General features: G+C 37.4%; 1 protein-coding gene across 2 annotated transcripts in view; it reads right to left on the bottom strand.

The window, feature by feature from the left end:
• The window catches only part of LOC134538147 (otoferlin-like), a 171314-nt gene extending 165926 nt beyond the window's left edge, over window positions 1-5388 (bottom strand). For both annotated transcript variants that reach the window (XM_063379189.1, XM_063379190.1), the window contains exon 1: window positions 5253-5388. In XM_063379189.1, the coding sequence (XP_063235259.1) occupies window positions 5253-5334 (82 nt within the window). In that variant the 5' untranslated portion in view covers window positions 5335-5388. The remainder of the gene's footprint in view (window positions 1-5252) is intronic.
• Between the last annotated feature and the right edge of the window lie 11099 nt (window positions 5389-16487).

The following is a 16487-nucleotide window of genomic DNA, read 5'->3' as shown; positions in this document are numbered from 1 at the left end:
TTTTAAATGAATCGTTTGTGATTAGCTTTGTATGTAATTCATAAATAGCAATCGGAAAAAATTCGCAGTTTAATTTTGCAAAGATTCAGATTTAATAAAATATTGGTATTATAAATTATTATCAAATAAAATAAAATTTAGTAATAGTATAAATTAATAATGGTTTTAATAAATATATAATTAATATGCAGTAGTTAATAGTAACATATTTTATAATAAAATTAATTATAAACGTAATTAGGGTAGACCGGGGGAAATCGGGTCACGGGGTAAACCGGGTCATCGTAACAAGATCTGCTGTCTTGTGGCGAAAGAATGAACTGCAGTCTACGGAACCTACCAAAGAGTGCTGCTATCTGTCTATACAACCGTCCACTACAAGGCGAACATCGTCTGTAACAACATTCTGGTAGTCTGTGCGACATGAACCCGAACCTGTGTAGTCCTGAAGTGGAAAATTCTTAACAATGTAAGTTTTATTCTGTTTCAAATAAGCCTTTACGTTCGCATTTCGAAATAGTATTATAGTTTAAGTAATGGAGTACGAAAATATGTACCCAATTAACATTCTTCTGCATTACTGAAGCTCTATATGTTTGACAGAATTTATAATATTTTTATTTTCTTAAAAGTGCGAAATGGGGTAACTCGGGTCGCTGCCGTTGGAGTAAAACGAGTCACTGCATACAGTGGGGAAATCGGGTCGCTTCATATATTTGCTATATATTGTGAAGCACTTTATTCTTCTTTCTCAATTTTTAAGTCAAGACCTATTCTAAATAAGTGGAAAAAATGAATTTAAGGCACATGACTTCAACTTTAGTTAAAATTTGTAAGTACCTACTTATAATAATATTGAAGTTTAGGACATGTTAAAATAATGAAAATATTATCCATGTAAATATAGAATTACGAGTTCACTGCCAAAGATGTAAGTGGAAGGAGCACCACAGAAGAAGTGAGATGCCTGTTACCAACACCGGAAAAATTAACACCAAAAAGAATAGGTGAACGAAAAACTGTTGCTTCTCTAAGGCTACTGTCAAAAGAGAATCGCACATTGTTGGAATCCAGGAAATTGAAAAGCAAGAAGCAGGTGTTAAATTAAGTTCAAAGCAAAGCTAAATTGAACCTCTGAAGACGAAGAAGCGAACAAAAACTAAAAACACATCCGAGTTGGAAATTTTGGAAGAAGGCCAGGATGATGAGGAAGATGTTCTCTGCAACATGTGCAAAATTGCATACAAAGACATCAGAAGCTGCACTGCTGGAGACTGAATTCAGTGCCAGTCTTGTAAAATGTGGTACCATGAGCGCTGTGTCAATGCTTTTCAGTGTAAACAGTTTTTATGCGGAATGTGTCTGTCAAAACAGTAAAGAACATCTGTTGATCCGATTTGCCCCACTTGTGATCCGATTTACCCCACTTCTGTCCAAATCGGGTCAAAACATTTCATTTTCCTTTAATCAAGTTTAATGTCAATTCGTAAGGAAGATTGGCTAATGTTTGTATGTAAATATGTACATAAATGAATGACTGATATTACTGTACATTATTTTATGGTAAATTAATAGGTTTTATACTTATTCAGGAATTTCAAAAAATTGACCCGATTTCCCCCGGTCTACCCTAATATAAATTATTTTAAAATTAAATTCATATTACTACAACTTTGTGCTGCTTCTTCAATTGGCTTTCAGTTTACCCGGAAGCCTGTGGGCCAATAAGAACTTCTCAACCAAAAAAGTAACGAATCTCAGGCTACCCAGTTTAAACGTCTCAAAGCGAGCAACCAATGAACATGTGACGTTTTCCCGCAGAGTACCGTGTAGTCCATCCTGGAAGTCAAAGAATACGGGAATTTTTTACCAGACCACATTCATAAATCAACAAACAAAAAAATTGGGTTTCCCACAATCCTACAAACAGGAGATTTTTTTTTTTTTTTTTTTAGTTTTGGGATATCCAAATTTGTATTCATTTATAAATAAAATACAAAAAAAACTAATCAGTACATACCAAAGGCTTCACAAAAAAACAATTAATTCTCTTATTTCATGATAAGTTTGGCATTAAAATTGGTCTTTAAGCTTCTATCATTATATTGGCACAGTAGGCATGCCAAACAAATATGGCTGCTCTAGTGACGTTTACGGTGACGTCATAACTGTACAACTTCATTTGTTTAAATAAAGGCGAATTTAAGGTCTTTAATAACTGTTGAGCCCAGGATGGCGTCTTTGGTTAATTTTTCTTTCAGATAACTTGGTTCTAACGAATTTTTTTTGTTCATTAGTGGATTTTCAAAATTGTATTAAGTTTTTTTTTTTCGTTCGAGATGCAACAGTGGCGCACCCACAAGGAGGGGCTAGTATAACGAGCAGTGCGAGTGTGTTCTGTCTGTGGACTGCCGTAGCGAAGCGCTGGTACTCCCGTCTAGTTGTTTACATTTATCTGCGTGTTTTATTTCACTCCGACTATCACTGAAGATGTGCTCGTGACCGCAGCTGAAGACGTGGTCCCAGACAGTTGCGATACACTGTTTTTTTTTTTTTCGTAAATGGAACAGAAACCTATAAAAATAAGAATGAAAATGTTCGCTCGTTCAAAATCTGAAATCTCCGAAATTTCTTCACCGATTACTATGACATTTTGACACGACGTCGTATTCGAATACGCGCGTGCTTATATACCTATGTCACAACTGTGACAGGTAAAACTATAGATAATAATATTGCTAGGTAAATATATATAAATTAATGTTTGTGTGTTCGTCTTATGTTTTGTAAAGATAAAGATATAGATAGGAAGATATAGACAGAGAGATAGAGATATTGAGAGAGATAGAGCTAGAAATATATAGATATATAGAGAGATGTAGATAGGGAGATGTATTGATATATAGATAGGAACATAGATGCATAGAGAGATATAGTGACATGCAGAGATATAGATGTATAGAGAAAAATAGACTTTGATATATGGACAGATTGCGAGATATATAGAGGGACATATATAGAGAGATAGAGATGCTTGTAAGTGTGTACCTACTTCAAACAAATTACAAATATTTGAAAGAAGCATAGCAATGCAATGCCGGACATCAGCTAGTGTTCATATAAAAATATAGCTATTTGTAAATTTCTACATGTACATGAAGACAATTACTGAATCACAAAAAAATTGCGATTGCAGTAATTTTGGGTTCAGATTATTACCCGGTCATTTATGCTGTGTGTTGTCCCAGTACCTCCAATAGTTAATGTTATTTGTAAACCGTTCCCTGAATAGCTTTCCAGTATTAACTGCTCACACAATAAGCATGATACAATAAAATTAAGTCAAATTGTTGAATCTTCTATTATCTTTTCCATGGCTTAAAAAAATTATGCTTGAATAAAACATGAAATAAAATATTAAACTATGCGCCATTTTTCGTAAGAAATACTCAGTATTATCTCTAAAACGTTACATATATGCAAAAATAACCATAGCCATGTGTTGTAAAATGTTATAATATCTTGCTTGTAGTGCTACAAACTACTTCTTGAGTTTGCCGAAAACACCCCCATAGATGCGATTAAGGTTCAATATCGCTTGATGAGACTCGGTAGCCCGCTAGACGGGAGAAAAGAACATGTTTCTTCAGATTAAGTGGTCTACTTCTAGATTGCATTGTAATTTGAAGATTCGCTCTTAAGTTTGCACACGCCCATCCAAAAATCCATATAACTTCAGAACACACTATCGTTCAGGTAGTTTAATTCTTCTGTCCCATTAAAAAAAAATCATGATTTATCCTATTAAAATTATATAATTCGTTATGGGCGTGATACGTGTTTCGTATTAACGAGATGGAGTAACAAACAGTCATATATTACTCACGTATTTATGCACGCCTAGAATCTTTATCCTTTTGGATATACAATGACACTTAAACAATCCGTTTCTTTCATCCTTTTATGCGGATGCCTATTTCTAAATAGCTATTCTTCAAGATAGTTTTCGACGAAGTCAGATACGTGTCCATTCATTGATAGGCCATTACATTCCCTTTTTTAAAACCTTCTTAATTTAAGTAGTTTAAGAATGCGTGCCACATTTAAAATACGGCTCCTGATTGGCCGAGAACTAATGATAGTTACAAATCCTTTAAATAAAATACATCAATTCCGCGCGCAACAATAGCGCGGAACACAAAATCTTACGTTACATTTACAATAAAGACATTTAGTTATACAATTTTACATTAATAAACAAGGTGTCAAATTAGCAATTTACCGTTACAAGTTCAATTTTTTCTAGTATATTTCACAATTTCATTAGAATTTGAAATAATTTACGTGGTAATTTTGATAATTAGTACTGTTTCTCTTCGTCACTGTGATTTAAAGTCATCAATTCAATGGCCCATTCTTCCGTGATTCACGTGAACTAAATGACGTCAGACGGCACGAGAAGTCGGCTCGTGTGATCTCGACCCTATCCGCGAAATGCAATCATGTGAGAATTCTGCCAAGGAGTTCTCCAGAGCGAACGGAATATCGGATGACGTACGATGAAACTGTGGAACGTGAATTTATGAACATATGACAATGGATTTTTTTTTTAAAGTAGCTACTGTTGTTTGTAAAGTGTAAAAGAGGGGGGGGGGGGGGATGTTCGATGGAATGAGGTTGCTGACAATACATATTTTATTTTAAAAAAAGTAGTCACTGCTGTTTGTAAAGTGAAAAAAGGAGGGGAGGGATGTTAGATGGAATGAGGATGCTGACAACAATACTTATTTTTTTAAAAATGTAGCCACTGTTGTTTGTAAAGTGAAAAAGAGGGGGGAGGGATGTTAGATGGAATGACGATGCTGACAACAATACATATTTTTTTTTTTAAAGTAGCCACTGTTGTTTGTAAAGTGAAAAAGAGGGGGGGGGGGATGTTAGATGGATAAGGATGCTGACAACAATACATATTAAAAAAAAAAACGTAGCCACTGTTGTTTGTAAAGTGAAGAAAAAAAAGGGGGGGTGTTAGATGGAATGAGGATGCTGACAACAATACATATTTTAAAAAAATGTAGCCCCTGTTGTTTGTAACGTGAAAAAGAGGGGAGGAGGGATGTTAGATGGAATGAGGATCCTGACAACAATACATATTTTTTTTAAAAAGTAGCCATTGTTGTTTGTAAAGTGAAAAAAGAGGGGGTAGGAGCGATGTCAGATGGTAGTGGGGGATGTAGGTGCGAGGAACTGACCTCTGAAGTCTGCCTTGACGATCTTCTCTCCGCGGAACTTGGCGGGCACCTGCAGGTGTCGCACTCGCAGCGTGAGCGCCATGACGCGGCGCGGGCGACACTGCTACTGGCCACTGGGGTGTCTCTGGCGGTGCGTTGCCGGGTCTACGGGGCCCTGCGCTACTGCGCGTGCGCGCGCAGAGGGTCGTCCTCCCCCCTCCCCTTCTCAGCCGTCACTGCGTCATCACTCCAGCAACCCCCCACCCCGGCCAGGTAGCACGGCCGTCACTGCGTCATCACTCCCCATATCCTGTGTATTGTCCTGCTCCCAAAGGCCGGTAGCTTTGAATATATATACTGTATAGAAGTCGCCAGCCCAGGTTAAAATTTCTAATACGGTTTTGAGGTAGTTGGTTAATTCACCGCCGCAATCGCCACCATCTCTAGGGCATCGACTTGTGGTGGTCCCTAGCGGACAAGTCTCGAACTCTTCAAACACCCCTTCCCCCTCCCGTTGAACGTCTTCGAGCTGCAGTGAATGATGGATGAGGGGTGCGGGGGAATGACAGCGGGCGACAGCGCTGCGCTCTAACGTGTAAATAACAACTAAGACGATACAGGGCGTTACGGCAGCGCACTGCGGCGGTGAAGTTCCCAAGCTGCTCATCATTCGCTTCTGAAAAACGTAGAGTAAATCCTATCCACTCGCGACTTCTATACAGTATATATATTCAAAGGCCGGTAGTAAGACCATGACTCATGGCCCCCTTCCCTCAAGGGTGGGGCTGGGATGACCCCTGGGTCCAGGGCCCGGGCCTGCTTATTTTTAAATTTTTAACTATTATAATTTTTTTAAGAACTAGAAAAAAACATATTGAATATTTTTTGACGTGACAACGTCTAATAAATCGATGAACGCCGGCTGCACGCACGAAATATTGTCCCGTTACGAACATTGTCCCGTTACGCTCATTGTACGCTTGCGCCGCATCTATATCTCTTCCACTCGATAGAAACAACAATCGATTTGACTTTTTCGAGGCACATTAAACTTGAAACACTCCCATTCGTTTCCTACTTTTCCTATCATCGTCCTATCCTTAACAGAATAACACAGATTGGAAGAAGTTAAATAGCAAACATGTATAAAAGTTATAGTTAAAAAATCTGTTCTTTAAAGTAATAAACATATTTGAATTAATGAGTGCAAATAAAAGTAAATTTATCAATTAAATTGTAGATTTCATTTCATACCTTTGTATCCATACGAAATAGTGATAATTCAATAAAAATGATTCAATTTTATTCATAAAAGTATGCAATAATTTCATCAATGTTTTGTTATGACGTCACGTTAAACTATCGTCCGTAAACAGACTTGACAGACAACCAATTTTTTTTTATAAATAAAGCTTAGTTTGGACTTATAAAATAGTAACCATGATTATACCCTGTATTTTCAGGTTAAATAACGTTCTAAATATAGTGTAGGTAATAAATAACAATGCGATTATAATGTAGCACATGAATTTAAAATTAAAATTATGGAAAGGAAGGGGGGGGGGGGAGCGTCTCCAATCCTGGGTCCAGGGCCCGTAATAGAATGCGGGGGCCATGCCCTGACTGCTTCTAACACTCTGCATCCCTGTCTTCACGCCACGGTCTCCGCGCGGGAATTATTGCAATGGCGAGAACCACACGTGACTTTTGAAAGACGCAACTTAGAACAGTCGTAACTTGGAAACCCCGAAAGAAAAAAAATCCACGTAGCTTAGTACCGGCATAAAGTTAGAACGATCGTATAACTTAGAAACACACAACGCAGAATCACACAACTTTAGTAACGTCGTAACTTAGAAACACGTAACTTGGTCCCACACAACTTGAAAAATTCGCGGGTTCAATGACCTGCAGGATGAACTCCATAGTTCTACGTACACTCGGACAAATGCCACACACTCATTGGCTGCTGTCTTGTGAGACGTTCCAGCTTAGCAGCTCAGAGTCATCCAGGTGAGTTGTGAACCAATAGCAGAGGCAGCACTGAGGTATAACGATTTGTATTTTAGCCTATCGCGAAATGAATTCGCGAATTTTTCCGGTCTCTAGTCATAACTTAGAAACTCGCAACTTAGAACTGGCATAACTTAGAAGATTCTATCTTGTGTGATTCTAATTTGTGACACAAGCTCTACAATAGCTACTCTACACCACGTCGTTTCTCGTCAGCCTCCCGGGCGGGTGGTACGACCACTGCTGCTCTATCACTCCACCCCCTGTCACCAGACCATAGTGCGGCCGGTAAGGCCGAGATTACGTCACCGAGCTTCCCCTCCCCGTTTTCCTCGTGCGTTTTCAGCTCACGGCATTGGTGATGCATAGGGACACCTGTATTTCGCGAATACATTTCGTGTCAAGGTATTTCACAAAATACTGTAGCTTTCTTCCTGTGGTTATTGGCTGAGGTCGGTGAGAGGTGTCGTCCCGCTCTTGACGGGGGCCAATGAGAATGTGGTCACCGTACTGCTTGCTGCACCCTCACAATTTGCCATGACGAGAGACCTGTAAAATTCGCGGATTCATTTCGCAATAGGATATAGTCCAAATACTTTTGACATTATTTTGCTTCAGTGATTGGGCAACAGTTTATCTGAAGGACTCTGGGCCAATGAAAAATCTTTAACAGAAGAATTAGCGAATCACGATCATTCCAATCAACAGGTGTTACGAGTCGGTAAGCAATCAGCAGATGTAATTTGCACGAGTGCATAGAGGATCATGGAGTATATCCTTTAGGGATTTGAAATCGCGAATTTTACAGGTATCTAGCCATGACTCTTAGAAAAAGCTACTGTGTTTTGTGAAATACCTTGACATGAAATTAAATCGCGAAATACAAGTGTCCCTAGCTGATGCATAGAGACAGGAAAAATTCGCGTATTCATTTCGCGATAGGCTAAAATACAAATCGTTATACTTCAGTGCTGCCTCTGCTATTGGTTCACAACTCACCTGGATGACTCTGGGCCAATGAGAAACACCCGACCAAAGCTGTATCGAATCACAGGCTGCTACGCTGGAACGTCTCACAAGACAGCAGCCAATGAGTGTGTGGCATTTGTCCGAGTGTACGTAGAACTATGGAGTTCATCCTACAGGTCATTGAACCCGCGAATTTTTCCGGTCCCTAGCCTGTTGCAGTATCTGGTTCAGAACGTTCTCTATACAGACTATCGCACTGGTGTTGGTAACTGCTTCCCTCCACTGCAAAGGATTTTTGATAATGTTTCTGTTAGTGTATACAAGTTTATGCGAGATTTACCATACTATATAAGATACATTTCCTATACTTAATATTTTTTTTCTGAACGTATTTATATGAGATATCATGGATTAGCTGTAGGCCTAATACCCCCCATATAATGTTTTGGTACTTTATCTATATCTGATAGGTTTTTTTTTCGTGTACGAACCGCTACTATCCAGAAAAAAGCTGAGTTTTCTTCTAGATTAGGCATATGTACCTACGTTTTTGGATTTTCAAGAAAAATTACGTCATTTATAACGAAGAATTAACCTCAAATAAACGAATGTTTCTGCGTTGTTTCTAGACGGGTGGACTATCGTGTTCCGTTTTAAACATGGGGCGTACACACGCTTTCAATTGAAAGAAACAATAGTGTTTGACTGAAGGGAAAACAAATTTTTTTTATTGCTTTCTATTTTACCATACCGAGGATTATTCTTGTGGATCGATGTTTAAAGTAAGTGAATTAAGTATCGGTAAATTTACGAATATATAAAAAGTTTTGTTTGTTAATAACACTCGGTAAATGTTTTATACGTGTAAAATTACAGATATCTGTAAATTTGTACATTTGCATGAAAACATAGTAAATTGTTAGCCTCGTCAAGCAATGCGTGGTATATATGTTTTAATTATCTTACAAATAGACGCTTTTCAGGCAAATTTTCAAATGCAATGTTAAAGACGATATTCCTGATTGAAAACTATGTTTACAGGAATAAAATTCATGTGCCTATAAGTATTTTTTTTTCGTCAAAAACTTCTAAAATACTACAAAACGGTCAATAATACTTCAAGAATATATACCGATACAACGGTATACAACCACTCACTGACTGATCCACACTTAATTCAAATATTTTATGTACAAAAGCAAAAAAAAAAAAAAAAGTTTTTAATTTTTGTTTGACCTTTATTTATAAAAGTTAATAAAAACTAAAACGCTACAAAACTAAAAAAAAAAAATATTTTTTGCAAAACTCCGTTCCCCCGGAGAAACCCCCGGAATGGCCACCGCATGGGGAGCCCAAGAAAAGAAACGGGCTCCCCATTTGGAAGCCACCTGGAAGGTTTTTTTCTGTTCCACCCACCGTTTCTTTGGTAGCCTGACTTGTTACAAGGGATTGTATTCCTACCAGAGAAAATGCCACCATTTTGTCTGGGCAATCCGCCTTGGAGGAGCCGGGGCGCGAACCCGGGTCCTACAAGTCACAAGGCAGGCGCTCTACCCCAGAACCAGAGTGGTAGAGCGGATACTTGCAGTCTTCTTAACACTGACATGATGTTATTCCACGAGTTTACTGTAGTTTCGTGCAGTAACATCTAACCTCGGTAACGAACAAATTTATGTGTTCTTATGTTGTTCGTTCAGCATGAATTATATAATTTCATACCAGTGAAATATAATTTGTGTAACTAGTCTGGAAATTTTTCAGTGGATTTCCTGCAAACAAACTTACAGTCCCGCTGTACAATAATTATATAGAAATATAGACTAGTAAAAACATATGTAATAGCTTGCACTGTCGATGGTAAAGTTATTTTGAAAAAAATGTTAGATATTAAAAGAGTGTGTTAAGTTAAAATATGTGTGTGCTTACAAGCATGAAGTTATTGTATAAACATTTTATTTATTTGGTTTTAAAGACACAGAAAAGTTAACTTTTTGACGTGACACGTCAAAAAACGTTTAAAACAATAATGCAAATTCGTAACTTTGTGTTTTCAATTTATTTTATTTTAGTTTTTTTTTTAGTTTTGAATAAAAACAAGGGGAAACAATCAGAAATAATTCAACATGTTTATACAAAATCGGTATGTTTTACCTTTTTGACGTGACAACGTCTAATAAATCGATGAACGCCGGGTGCACGCACGAAAAAGTGTCCCGTTACGAACATTGTTCCGTTGCGCTGTGTCCCGTTGCGCTCATTGTACACTTGCGCCGCATCTATCTCTCTTCCACTCGATTAGCCTATGCGTCCGAGGAGAAGAAAGACAGCGGCAGCACACAACTTACATCTAGGCGTGAACTGTTTCGTCGACTGTTTATAAAGTGAAGTGAAAAGTTTATGTGGTTTTCATTGCTTATTACAACAACAATTTCGGCAATAAAGGTTAATTATTCTTGCATTTTAAAAATTTGATTACTAGTATAATTTCAAGTATTTATTATTTTATTATTAAAATAAAAATGATTCAATTTTATTCATAAAAGTATGCAATAATTTCATCAATGTTTTTTTTATGACTTTGTCCCGTTGAACTATCGTCCGTAAACCGACTTTACAGACAAACCAATTTTTATTTCTACAGGATCATTCCAGTGTAGAATGCGGTCTTGGTTGGGAAAAAAAACTGAAAGTCGCACAGCGAGTAAATTGGCGGGCTCCCTAACCAGAGGCAGAGAGAGAGAGAGAGAGAGAGAGAGAATGGCTGACAGTCGGGGGAAGGGAAGGGATACGGGAGAGAGTGGGTTAGAATGAGAGTGTTAGGGGGAGAGAAACGGCAGAGAGAGAGGGAGGGGATGGGGGGAGAGAGAGGGATAAGGAGAGAGAGAGCGCGGAAGAGAGAAGCGAGTTTATTCCACACGTATAACAGTCGGCACGGCTGCAAACGGCCAGAACGCCCCAACCCCCCCCCCCCCCCTTCTCCACAACCCGCCAGCCCATTCACGCCCTAATCAATACCGCCCTCTAGCACACGCATAAACAATGCACGAGCGGCAGGACTGTACGTCACGTGACCTAGCACGTATACTACCGCTCCTTTCTGTTGTTACCTCTTTCCTGTTGTTACCTCCTTCCTGTTGTTATACCTCCTTCCAATTTCCTCCTTCCGCGCCGCTATCGCACAAGGCAAACTTTCGTTGCTACATTTCATTATATTCATAACTAGTTAGTTGTAAAGTGCCTTGAGGTGCCTTTGAAAAAATGATGAATGTAACAAAAACTTTAATATACACGAGATATTTTTTAAAAAATCAATTAATTTTAATATTGTGCAAAATGAAAATAATTTGGCCAAATGCCAACTCCTCATTGGATGATGACTTGTGAGCCCTATGTGATTCGACAATTTCCGCGTTGAAGGATTTTCATTGTCTCTGAATCCATCATATTAATTTTGTTTCTATCACTGAAGCGGCACGAAGGAAAAAAAAAATTGTTTTATTTATTTATTATTATTTTGACGCGATAACGTCTTATAAATCGATGACCGGAGGCTGCACGCACGAAAAAAAATTGTCACGTTCCGCCTGAGCCGGAGCGTGCAAGAACCGGTCAACCACCGTGCGAGAAAATCTTCTGTAATATCAAATAGGTTAAGGAGGGCTCTTTAACTAATCGTTCGTCATTATATTTAAACAAATTATTTAAATTTAAATTTGCAAAAAACTGTAAATAATATTTGAATATTAAAAAGTATGAAATTTTTCATCGATGTTTTCTTATGACGTTATCACGTAAAATTATCGTCCGTAAACCGACTTTACAGACAACACTTTTTTTTGTTTTAACCGTCGCAAAATGATTCCACGAATCATCCAGGTCTCTAGTCGTAAGCGAGGCCGAGCCTTGTTCCCTTCTGGCACGGAGGTGTCCACACGCGCTCCTGGAACTCTTCAGCTAATTGGTCGGTATCGACCAAACCACGTGTTGAGGATCCAAGAGCCAATAATGGAGCCGCGGCTGTCCGGTCCGTCCAATCATTCACCAGGCGTCTCCTCCCACTCCTGGGTTCGAGTCCTGCCCCGGGCAACAGCGCTGTCTCCCTTTACTGTTGCATGGGGCTCGTTACGAAAAAAAAATAATGAGAATGAATTTTTCCGAAGTGCGCGCACAATGCATGGAAAATTGACAGGACGAAAAAAAAGGCTACAGATACAAATAAAAATTATATATGTTCTTACTATATATATATATATATATATATATATATATATATATATATATATATATATATATATATACACTTTAGAGACTGATATTGAATATTGGTCTGTATAATTAAAAATATATATCTATGTATTGCGAATATGAGTGATATAAATTGTGTTTAGAAACTTTTTTGCAAGTGTATTTTATATAACTGGGGTTATGTTCCCGTACGCATAATTTATTTGCATTATAAATTTTCATTATTTAATAAATAATTATAAATAATAAATTAGAATAGCATACAGAATATTTTTTGTCATTAGTTATTAAACTTTATCTGGAATATTTTACTAAAGTAAATAATTAATTGTATACATGTGTTTATATTAATATTGAGTATTGAGTAGGTATTTATTGAAAATTGTATTGGACTAAATTTATACTTAACCAACCGTATTATATCACTTCAGTATTTTTATCATTTTATTTCTTCTTTTTTTTTTTTGCATTTAAAGTTAAAGTTAGTTTTTTTACTACGCCAAGTAATTATCAATTCTAGCTAGGTTTACATAAGTACGCGTACCCAATTTTTTTTTTTTGTTAATTTTTTCGTCGTTAGTGTTAGTTAAGGGCTATTTCTGGAAAGCTAACTTTATACGTTTCTTGCATTTTTTTTTTTGTTCACAAATGTTTTTAACAGATATTTACCAAGAGCCATTTAAAAGGTGTAAAAAAAAAAAAGGATAACTTGGTGTCCGTAAATTTACATTTGGATCCCTGGTAAATTTGTAACCAGCGTTCTTCGTAAATTTGAAGCCAAAAATTTTAGCAGTGTACATGGATAATTTATAACTAGGGACCGGAAAAATTCGCGGGTTCAATGACCTGTAGGATGAACTCCATAGTTCTACGTACACTAGGTCAAATGCCACCCACTCATTGGCTGCTGTCTTGTGAGACGTTCCAGCGTAGCAGCCTGTGATTCGATTTGGTTGGGTGTTTCTCATTGGACCAGGGTCATCCAGGTGAGTTGTGAACCAATAGCAGAGGCAGCACTGAGGTCTAACGTTTTGTATTTTAGCCTATCGCGAAATTAATTCGCGAATTTTTCCGGTCTCTATTTATAACCTGTGTTCTTCGTAAATTTAAAGTGAAATTTTTTAGCTGTGTGCATGGATGATTTGTAACCTGTGTTTCGTTAATTTAAATCTAAAAATTTTAACAGTGTACATGAATAATTTGCAACCAGCATTTTTTTCTTCGTAAATTTAAAGTGGAAAATTTTAACAGTGAACATGGATGATTTGTAACCAGCGTTTTTCATAAAATTGAGATGAAGATTTTTTTAACAGTGTACTAATTGCTTCCGGTGCTGCCCGTCACGTCGACACCTCGTCACATGACGAACCCCTGCAGCTGCCGCCTGGTTCACACGTGTCGCCCCGTCGCCGGCCTTTGATCTGTCCCGGTAGCCCGACCCTTGTGACAGGGACAGTGTGGTTTGAGCGTCACGTCGGCTTAACGCGTCAAAGTGCAGCCTCCCCTCTTTCCAACCCCCACCCCCTCCAACCTTTTTGACCGGGCTAACTGCCTGCGCTCCACGAAATGGCCACGTAGCCCTCGAAACGAGTACATTAAAACCTAACACGCATCAAGACATCTCTGGCGTTGTTACCACGCAAGTCCGAAGGATCGCAGATAATGTGTGCCCTGTATCCACGTGGCATTAGTTTCAGGTATACCACACCAACTTCATGACGATGAAAATAAAATGTATTGGTTGTCTGTAAAGTCGGTTTACGGACGATAGTTTAACGTGACAACGTCATAACAAAACATTGATAAAATGATTGCATACTTTTATGAATAAAATTGAATCGTTTTTATTGAATTATCACTATTTTGTATGGATACAAAGAAGGGGTGAAATGAAATCTACAATTCAATTGATAAATTTACTTTTATTTGCACTCATTAATTCAAATATGTTTATTAATTTAACGAAGAGATTATTTTAACTATAACATTTATACATGTTTGCTATTTAATTGATTCCAATTTCTGTTATTCTGTTAAGGATAGGACGATGATAGGAAAAGTAGAAAACGAATGGGAGTGTTTCAAGGATGATGTGAAGGAAAATGGCTTACCCAACACCAAGATGCAGTCAAAAATAATATATTTTCGCCACGGATTCTGCAGCAATGCTAGAAGGAACGGGTTGTCAAAGAGCAATGAAAATGTTACATTGAAATGCATGAAAACAGAATTACGCCACGGACTCGGTCGCAATGCTAGGAGGTTCGAGTTAGCAAAGAGCAATATAAAATGAGCGTAACGGGACTCAGCGAAACGGAACAATGTGCTTAACGGGACACTTTTTCGTGCGTGCATCCGGCGTTCATCGATTTATTAGACGTTGTCACGTCAAAAAAAATCATATTTAGTTATACTTTTTTGGGCGCGTTATGAAAAAACAATGTTGGTAGGGAATTTTTACGTTACGCGCTCACCACGCAACGAAAATTGACAGGATAAAATGATACACACTTTAACTCTGTATATAACCTATAAGGCCCCACAAAGTGGCGTGACAAATGTTTAAGTTAAATGAATTATGACGGTTACTGCGGCCCTCTAGTATATGCGTGGAACGACATTTAACAGCTAGCAAAATACGTACATTATCTATGGTCAGGATTAGATTCATACATATAGAATTACTGTGATAGCAAATTGATATTTATTAAAAAAAAAAATAGAAATAGCAACTGGGTCACTACAGCACACTATAATAAGGACAATCCGTATGATGACCAAGGAAGAAATAATGTTCAAAGCTAGTTGCCGTTACGGTGCACACAATTATTTCAAAAGTTCATTTATATTTATAATGTTCTAAAAATCTCAGGGAATGTTTTTTTTAAACTGCTCCGGCGTAGTTCGGTAAGGTATTTCAACGAAACGGTACTCTCAGGACTACTAGTCTTGATAACTCTAGCGTGTGAAAATGTATGATTGAATTTGTTAAAATGTCGAAATAGTTCACCTTGAAGTCCTAAAGTCACTAGGGAAACGTGATATAACGTGGCTTCACCTCAAACCGTAGTAGAAACAGCCTACCTTAGCCGATGGCTGCTGGGGTCCAGATGTGAACGCAGATATCACACTCACGCACGTAATAATCGCGGAGATTATTACACACAAATGTTCACGGCGATGTCGCGAAACCGATTTATATATGACAAGAGTGTCAGTGCGCGGATTATTAACAAAATATCCCGATTGCCGAGACACCGTCGGCACGGCACGCACTCAGGACAGCCGTCCAGGAAAAACCTTCTATTTTTTACATTGTCGCTTTCGTACCGGCCGCTCCTCGGCCGGCCAATCACGACGCACCATCGCGGAAACGGCTGTTGAATTTCTAATTAATTTCTTTATTCACTGAAAATGGCTTAAATTAGCGCAAATAAAACGTCCAAATGTATTAAAAATTAAAATAAATAAGTCTGGAATGTTTACTGTTTATATTTGTAACAAATAAAGTTTGTTGCTAGGCAACGACGGTAAAAACGTAACACAGCACGGCGGGCGGACAGTGTTAGAACTCGGTAATAAAGTAGATGCATATTACATCACAAATAAAAAATTATACTTGTGCTTTTAAATCATATATCTACTTGAGTGATCGATATTGGATACTTGTCCATATAATTAAAAACAATATGTTTATTGTTAATATTAGTGACAAGATTTATGTTTGCAAAATTTTTCAAATGTATTTATATAATAAGTGAGGTTATGTTCCAGTATGTAAATTTTTTTGCATTATAAATTATGATTTATCATATAAGTATTTAATAAATAATTCAAATTAATACATTTGAATAAATATTCAATAAGAATACAAATTATCTCGATAGTTTTACTAAATTAAATAATTAATTTTATACACATGTTTAAATTTATTTTGAATACTGAGTATCCATTTTTTTTCTAATTTGATTGGATTTATTAGTTACCAGCCATATACATTTAATATCACTCCAGCCTTTTTATTATTTT

The sequence above is a fragment of the Bacillus rossius genome, chromosome 13 (genome assembly GCF_032445375.1).
Source record: "Bacillus rossius redtenbacheri isolate Brsri chromosome 13, Brsri_v3, whole genome shotgun sequence".
Classification (NCBI taxonomy): domain Eukaryota; kingdom Metazoa; phylum Arthropoda; class Insecta; order Phasmatodea; family Bacillidae; genus Bacillus; species Bacillus rossius.
This window is presented reverse-complemented; position numbering and strand designations above follow the sequence as displayed.